General features: G+C 33.4%; 1 protein-coding gene across 1 annotated transcript; it reads left to right on the top strand.

Moving 5' to 3' along the window:
* The first annotated feature begins 286 nt into the window (after window positions 1-286).
* On the top strand, window positions 287-2,907 carry LOC147065388 (uncharacterized). Its single transcript, XM_085956296.1, has 2 exons — window positions 287-351; window positions 1,759-2,907. Exons 1-2 carry the CDS (start codon window positions 340-342, stop codon window positions 2,599-2,601), a joined length of 855 nt encoding a protein of 284 aa, XP_085812422.1. The 5' UTR covers window positions 287-339; the 3' UTR covers window positions 2,602-2,907.
* The last annotated feature ends 6,379 nt before the right edge of the window (window positions 2,908-9,286 follow it).

Raw genomic sequence — 9,286 nt, 5'->3', positions numbered from 1 at the left:
TGACTTGATAAATTTCAAAGGAAGAAAATACACGAATTAAACCAAAATTATAAATAGACTACTTTAGTAGTGTAAGCAATTGGTAGTCTTGCTATATTTTGACAGGTTAAACAAGACATGACGGTCAAATGGCCTAATCCATGTGGTAATATCTCCCTCGGACACGATTCGGACCTACTAACACACTATGTCCGCCGCAGACGTCACGTTGGGAGTTCATCGTCATTGCCAAGTGTCCTCGCCACCTCGGAGGGAGTATATAAGCGGCTGAAGACGAAGGGTGGGTATCAGTCAGCGGCTGGATATCAAACCAATCGAAGCAATACCAATTCATTCACAATGGCATTCAAGGTATGGAGATACCAATTTTTGTTTGCTTTTTATTTCGCATAAAAACACTTATGATAATATTATAAGTGACATCGCTGAAATTACTAATTACATACTAATATTTATCGTTTATAACTAGTTTGTAAAGATTATTAAAAAAATATTCCACCAACTAGGCTAAATTATTTTTTTGTTATAAATTAAAAAATTTCAAATTTCAAACAATGCAAAATATTTTCAGTGAAAGTGAAAAAATAGACTCAAAAATTAAAATATCATAATTTTCAAATAAGCAACATTAAAAAACGGGAATATAAGTAGATAACGTATTGAAAAAATTTTGTTTTATTATTTCGCTTTTAAATCCAATCGTGGTTTTCCTAAATCATATTCGGTTCATATTGAAAACGTAGTATATTCATTGCTATGTTTATTTATGCGTTTGTATAAATCAATTTGTATATGATTAATCTTGATGATTGTGTTATCACAATCACTACTAACCTTTTAATTACCACATTTAAATAACACATTAATTATATCTAATGGCCAAGTACTCAAAACGCGTCGGTCGCGGTGTTAGCACTAAATGAGATAATAAAAGAAAAAATCAATAAATAATTTCTAAAATATTTAAATTTTAGTATATTCTTATTATTTTATACATAAATATAATTATTGATTTAAGGTGGTATACTAATTACAATATATTTATATTCGCATTATTTTTTAATAACATCCAATATTTTTGTTTGTTATTTATTTATTAGGTTCTTTTACAATAGATCTTTCCTATTTTATTAATGAAATACATTGTATATTGAAAATGGATTTATTTAAAATGCTCATAATTGTCAAAATACTTTTACTAATAATTTAAATAACTGTTCTACTTTTGCAGTTATTATCTTCGTTGCAGTTAGTTTTAATCTTCAAGAATTATGATATTAAATTTAACTTAATCAAAAATGTATGTGGTTTTAGCAGGACATTCGGATGAAACTGGCGTAAAGCTTTAGAATTATAATCCTTCTACTAATTTACATGAATAATAACTTATACAATAAATTTAGTAGTGTAATTAGACTGTTTTAATTCTTCGTTCTACTGGTGGCATAATTATTATGTATATTTTTAAATTCAAGATTGTAATACTACTTGCATATTTTAATTTTCATCTCACTGATACGTAATTGGTTAAATAACTATGGTCCTGATAAAAAAATCGCTAATATTTACACCTATCTCATATGTGACATAAATAACAGCATTAACTAAAAAATCCAATATCTTTACAAAGTATTAATGGTGTTCTTATAGTAACGGTATAATACATAAACGGACTAACTATAAACTGATTCTTAAAATTCTTAACATTTTTTGTTGTGATATAGTTTATACAATATTGTTTTTTTATGTTATCCACAGGTAATCGTGGCTTTCGCAGCGTGCATGGCGTATGCCAGCGCATCAGTAGGAGTTGCTCCCGTGGCGTACGCCGCTCCATTAGTGAAAGCAGTGGACGCCGAGTACGATCCTCATCCCCAGTACAGCTATGGCTATGATGTCCAGGATGCCCTTACAGGAGATTCCAAGACCCATCAAGAAACCCGCGACGGAGACGTAGTACATGGTCAATATTCGCTCGTCGAATCTGACGGCACACGCAGAATCGTCGACTACACTGCCGACCCTGTCAATGGTTTCAATGCTGTCGTAAGGAAAGAACCTCTTGGTGGAAGACTTATCGCTGCAGCGGGTCCAGTTGTCGGAGCGCCTATTCACTCTGCACCCGTCGTAGCTGCAGGTCCCGGCCCTATTATTTCTGATGCTCCGACTGTGGTGGATGCCAGAATCGCCGCTCCGGTGGCACGTTTAGCTGCTCCATTAGCTGCTTCGGCACCACTCGCCTATTCCGCTGGCGTCGCTGCTCCTTTGGCATATTCTGCTGGATTAGGCAGTCCTCTTGCTTATTCAGCCGGCTTAGCTTCTCCTTTGGCTTATTCCAACGGTATCGGTGCTCCTCTGGCTTATTCTCATGGAGCTCCCCTCGCCTATTCTCATGGTGCTCCTCTCGCTTATTCTCACGGTGCCCCTCTTGCTTACTCTCACGGAGTCGGTGCCCCGATCGGTTATTCGGCTGGAGTAGCAGCTCCCCTTGCCTATTCCCATGGAGTTGGTGCTCCTTTGGCTTATTCTTCTCCGTTTTCAAGATTTTCTTCACCTCTGCCTTATAATGGCAGATTTTCACCCTACACCACTGTCTATTAAATGAATCTTAACCTTATTGCCACATTTGCCCATTTGCCATATTAATTTGCATAAAATTTGATTATATTTGGTTTTAAAATGAATAACAACATCTTCTTATTATATTTGAATATCAAACATCATAAAACCAATGTCACCATTTTTTGTGCAATAATAAACAAAATTTTATAAAAAAATATGTTATTTTTATTCATAACCCTTAATTTTTAATTTGTACTTGTTTCTGTCTTTATTATTTTCATACGATACGACGTGTAGTTAAATATTGTTATATAACTACACGTATATTGTTTTAGTAACTGAACTGAACTGACTAGTAAAATAATAATACGAGTACAATGTAGTATTTTGAGAATTAAAGGAAAAGCATCATTAGGTGACTCATTGATATCATTTTTATATTATGAGACCAATATGATTTATTTTAATTGAGTTTTGTAATACTCTATGGAAATCAGTTTTAGCGACTTGTTGTACATTACGAAATCATCATGTTCTTTGATTACAGCTATCAGCAGATTGATATATACATACATATATACACACACACATACACACATATTATATATAAATACATATGTTATATACATAAACATAGTATCAAAATGCCACATGGTTTAGTGTATAATTCATTAAAATAAATTAGAAGTGACTTTAATCTTGTTGATTATCAATTTATATATAAATAAAACAATAAACAAAGAAAAATTTCCACACACTTTAGATTTATCAGCATTTTCATATGATATAAATTACAGTCAGCTTTGTAATAATTACTATTTTAATTACATCGTATATGTAATATTTACAATATTATAAAAATACGTAAATAGCATTTTTCAAATAATAATTTTAATTATATTTTTAAATGTTTAATCAAAAGCCAAGTGGCCAGTTTTCGCCTAAAAAATAGTATTGTTTAGTTTGTTCTAAGGTTTAGGATAATAGTATTCAATAGAAAACGTATAATAAAATTGTTGTAAAAGTTTAATATCCTCATGATGTTATGCTTCATTGACTATGTCATTTGACTATGTTAGATGGAACAGTATCTGGAAGGTACCGTCTTCTAGAATGGGAGTTCCATCAATAGACTTAGATAAAATTAACCACTTATTTTCTGAGAGTTTCCGAACCAAAAAAGGAGTCCGCCAGGGATATGTTTTATCTCCCCAATTAATCATTTTATAATATGGAGAGCATATAATGTAGACATCCCTCGATCATTGGTACGGCGGAATAACAATTGGTGACCAGAAAATAAATAACATAAGATTCACTGCTGATGAAAGATAATTCACACAGCTCCTACATCGAGCACAAGAAGAGAGTCGCATATACGGACTCCTTATAATAATAAGACCAAGTTAATGGTAATCGATCGTGCTTACATTCTACCAGTAACAAGCATACTCCAAAATCAAGAATCGGTTTGCGAGTTAATATAAAAATCCTTACACTACAAAACTAATTTTTAATAGAAGCTCCTTGCACCAATACTTTTGACCAAATCAATGCATATTTGATTTAAATCATCATAAATTAAACTCATATTTAAAAATATATAATTAATTTATCATCATTGTTAGCAATTCAAACGTTGGCTGGTATCCTGGCTCCTTCTAAAACTTCAATCGTGGACGGTCTAGCACCGATCCTTTCCAGTTGTTTTAGCTGGGCATTTTTAGATATATGATGTAGTCTAGTCACTTTGGTTTCGTCCATCAAGATTTCCTCATGCCATCAGAGGCTGCTTATATAGCCCACTTTACTGGTAACTTATCCGCCATTCTATTTACGTGACCGATACAGTTTTGGCATTTTCATATTCGTTTCATAATGTTTGCACAATTCCTCATTGTTTTTTGACCTCCAAATATAATTTTCTCTCATAGATTTTTCTATCTCTCTCTAATATTTCTCCCATTCTGTTTAGTGCCTAGTAATATGGATCCATATATAATACTATGCAGGAGAGTACTTTTTTTAAATCTTTCTTCGAAAGGGCTTTATTATTCAGAAAACCAACATATTATCTAATAGGAAGGTTGATCTGGCAATTTATTTGCTCCCTTTTAGTATTTATGTTTGTGCCAGGATAAAAGAATGACCAGAATCTGCAATCTAAAATAAGTTTATTAAATAATTAGCAAGTGAAGGCACGTTAAGACTACTACTTTAATGATTCCTGAAGTTGACTATCGAGATAGATACTTATTGTTGGTACATTAATTCAAGCCACAGAAGACAGTCTCCAATATTGGCGAAATTTGTAAAGAGCTGCCGTTGTAAGGTAAGACGCAGGTATCTAAATAATTGTTAAAGTATATTGGCCTTCATCAGATAAATTCATATTATTCAAGTCCTGTCCGGTGTCACATTTTAAAAATTCTTAATTCTGGTGAATTACCTATTTAATGTTACTTATTTTTGTCGATATTATATACTTATTCATTTTCTATCGTCACTGTATTTAAAAAGCTAAATATTAGTTCTTCCGGTCTTTATAGGAATCTCGATTAAATAGTAGACCTGATTTTTTTTTCAAAATACGAGGAAATCGATAAGTAAAACGATAATGCAATAACAAATTTATCAATAAACATAACAATTCTGTCTGTATAGGAATCAGATTATTCGCAATTTATTATTGTTCTAGTTTCGGGTGGTCAAGTACCGAACTTGTTGACATTTCGTATGCAAGACGAGTTTTTTCGTCTGTACGAAATCGAAATGATATTATGTATGCCACGAGTCACCAACCAATCGCACGCGAGTGAAATAAGCAAGTCAAAACAATAAGGATTCTTACATTAAAAAAAGATCGATTCCTCTCCTTCACGATTTTGGCGTGAACCTGGTGATAACTCATGATTAATTCAATAATCTTATGAATAATTAGGTTTTTCTTCATATGAATTTATTATTACAACACGTGTTTTGTTTATGACCTTGTCCAGATGGCGCGATTTGACTCGCGCGTAAAAAGTCACGCGATCTCCAGGTGACCTCATTGAGCTGTCCACATGCAATAGTGACGAATCACCTCTCGCGCGCGGCCGAGGTACAGGTGACCTCATTGAGGCGTCCGCATACACTCTCGGAGTATCGCGGCGAGACACATCTCATCTGGACAAGCTCTATGTATGCAACTTTGTAGGAGAGCAATTTTAAAGTTTTCACTAACTATCCTACTAAAAGATAATTCTTGCTGACGCACTATTTGGGACGCTTCTTCTTCTTTCGTGTGTGTCCAAGATATGCTACTACAGTCTTCCAAACAAATGGATCGGTGGACTTAACATTGCCTTCAAACATATCATCCATAGTGTAGGTGGTTGCAACAAAAAGATATACCATCATGTCATATTCCGCTGTTTCCTCGGCGCCACATTTGCAGTTTGAAGGATCATCAGAATATTCCCACTTCTTCATATTGTTTTAGGTTCAAGTGACTCCGGTTTATATCCAATCCATCGTTCTCTAAACCGCGAAGTCTTGGGTACCTCTAGGTGGTAACTTCTCACTGGGTATCATTGAGAAGGCTGTGTGATCGCATTTCGCAATCCACCTTGCAATTTTTTTGACTACAGGCAGCTCCAAAATCAAATATCGAAAATCCAGTATAAAGCATAATACGTTCACGAAAGTTCCCTCAGTCTATCATAATTCCTCACGCCACACGTCATGTGAGACACCGCTGCAGAATGTGGGACAGTCAACTACGGTGACAGAATTCTTGAGGTTTTGCCACATTGTTACGAAGTTTCATACTTTTTGGTGGCATCCGGAACACATGTCCAAGCCACGTGAAGGAACTCTATATGAAATCACGGATTCGAGTATTTGTAATGTGGTCGTGACAGTGTCTCTAAAATTCAATAGATATACAAATTTCAAAAGACGTGATATTTGTACACTGGCAAGATGCCAGGATGATACAGGAGCACAGGTAGCATGCACACGTTGAACAAGGGGCATTTGATCCTCTCGAAATACGGCGTTGACCCCGACGTGGTGCTTAAGTATTTAAACAGGATCACCAGCTCGACAAGCAGACCATAAGCTGGCAGAGGAAGGAGGTGCCGATAGATATACAGCTAAGTTTTTTGATTATTATTATAATGTATATTTTTCCACCATCATTTAAAAGTGAAATATGAAAATTAGCTCTTTTAAAAAAGGCTGGACACCAATGCTGCACGTTATTCTCTTGGAGAGTGATTGCGAGGAGAAAATTTAAAATGCATTTCGCGTACGGCTTGTCTATTATTTCGTGTCATAATACTTGACCTGTGCAATATGTCGCTGGTCATTAACGTCGCATTTAGATGTGCCTAATAATGTCATACGTACTTACCATACGTGGCTAATTGTTTTAACTATGTCTAGATAATATTGCGATACACTATTTTGAATACATACGTACATTATACTTCGAGCTTGGCAACATTGAGTTCCTTACAACTGGAGTGTTATATTGTGACTATAATTAGGTCGTGGCACTGAATTTTGAATCATAAAGATTTTCAATTGTATATTTTGTTGCAAATTATTACCATTCATTTCAATATACAACAATCGTTTTCTACAAACAGTTTACCATATTATTTTGATCGAAGTATGAACCATTTCTAGTCCTACCATCGAAGTTTACTGTTTCGTGTCGCGACCTGTCTATAGCGAGCCTTGATTTTAGTCTTAGAGACATGTAGAGCAGCATATTATATCATGAGCTGTATAGTATTAGAAATGTCGACTTGTTCTGACGGTTTAATTTGGTTACTTACTTAACTAGCTACAAATGTACAGTGCAGTGTCAATGCGAACTGACTCACAGTTAATTGATCGATAATCCTTGGTAATCTTTTTTCAGACAATGCTTTAATTAAATAAAATTAAATAATAAATATATATTTATAAAATAAATATTTATAGGTCTTTAAAAGAGTACACGTTATGCAAAACATTCAAATTATATTATTTGACACGACTTTTATTTTTGTATGTGGTCATGTGAAACTGTTCCTAACTATTTTTTATTTAGGTATACAAAATGTATATTATAACGAGTTGATCCAGGCAGAGGATAATGAGAGGATGATTCTGACCCAAGTGGTTAACCAAGCGGAAGCGACAGAGAGAGGCCAGAAATGAGATGGAGTTACTGTATCGAGTAGAACTGGGCAAAGACGACCAAGGCCTAGAAACTACACATGACTGATGAAGAGGGCTCGAAATGAGGAAATCTTCGAGTCTTGCGCTCCGCCTCGTGGACAATTTAAAAATTGCGTTCAAGAGTTATGCTCCTTCAAATTTTACTTATGCGATTTTAATGTCTATTCAATTTCGGTCTTCAGCAAACAAATTTTGCACCATTAAGGGAGGACATGCACAGGGTATGTCAAAATAGAGCTTTTATTTCATTTTCAAAGCATGATCCTGGACATTCCTTAAACGTTGTAGATAATCTATTTATATAATTTTGAAGCCTTATTATCTTTTATATTTATTTTAAACATTTTATGACTGCATAAACTATTTTTATTACATAAAATAGTATTCTTTTAAACCTATCACTCTAATGTTTTAGAATATAGTCATATTTCAGTACATGCATGTGCAGTGGTGTTAAGATTTTTTACATTAATTATTTTTTAAACGCATTAGTATAATTTATGTCGACATTATTATAGTGAAATATTTACGATAAAAAATTATATTGTTTAATTATATAAACACGCATGTTAACATGATCTTACTCCCTACTTCAATTTTGGTTTATTAATTTATGGCTACGGCCGTATGTTGTAGCTTAACTACTGGGGAATGGCAAAAGAAATGGCGTATTTCAAAAAAACACTACCTTATTCTTAGGTCAATAATTATTATAAAGCAATCATTATTCGTAGAATGTTTATTACACTTGAATTTTCAAAGACATAGCTTATAATTAGTATCTTTAGAATTATCTACAAATTTGTTAATATTGCCCATTTTTTTGAATAATAAAATGCCTAATTCTTGTCAAATTTGGGATCACAGAGATTATCAATATAATTTTTTATCGTAAATATTTTACAAAGATCATCTCGTCATAAATTGTACTAATGGTTTTATAAATGCGTTTAAAAATTAATAAATGTAAAAAATATTAACACCGCTGCACATTCATGTACTGAAATATGACTATATTCTAAAACATTAGAGCGAGAGGTTTAAAAGAACACTACTTTATGTAATAAAAATACTTTTTGCAGTCATCAAATGTTTAAAATAAATATAAAGGATAACACGGCTTCAAAATTATATAAATAGATTATCTACAACGTTTAAGGTATGTCCATGATCATGCTTTGAAAATAGAAAAATCTCCATTTTGACCCACGCTGAGCACGTCCGCCCTTAAGGGAGAAGAAAGAATACAGATAAATTGAGAAGAGATATTAATACAATGTTTGACAGTATAATTAATTGAAATTAGATTATCTCACTTGTTGCATTGAGAAACTTTGTCTGCACACATATTGAAATATTTATTAGGTAAACCTGTTAAAAGTTTAAAAACTATCATTACACTTTATCCATATATTATCCACAGAAGATACAAAACAAATCCAGTATTTTTCTTTCGGAAACTTATCGAGCGCTCCGGCTCGTAAATTTTTTAATTTTGAGCACTGCT

This window comes from Rhyacophila brunnea, unplaced genomic scaffold (assembly GCF_057557595.1).
Source record: "Rhyacophila brunnea isolate RB1 unplaced genomic scaffold, BYU_Rbru_1.0 scaffold_6, whole genome shotgun sequence".
NCBI classification, from domain to species: domain Eukaryota; kingdom Metazoa; phylum Arthropoda; class Insecta; order Trichoptera; family Rhyacophilidae; genus Rhyacophila; species Rhyacophila brunnea.
The sequence above is the reverse complement of the archived record's forward strand: the minus strand, read 5'-3'. Positions and strand labels throughout refer to the sequence as shown.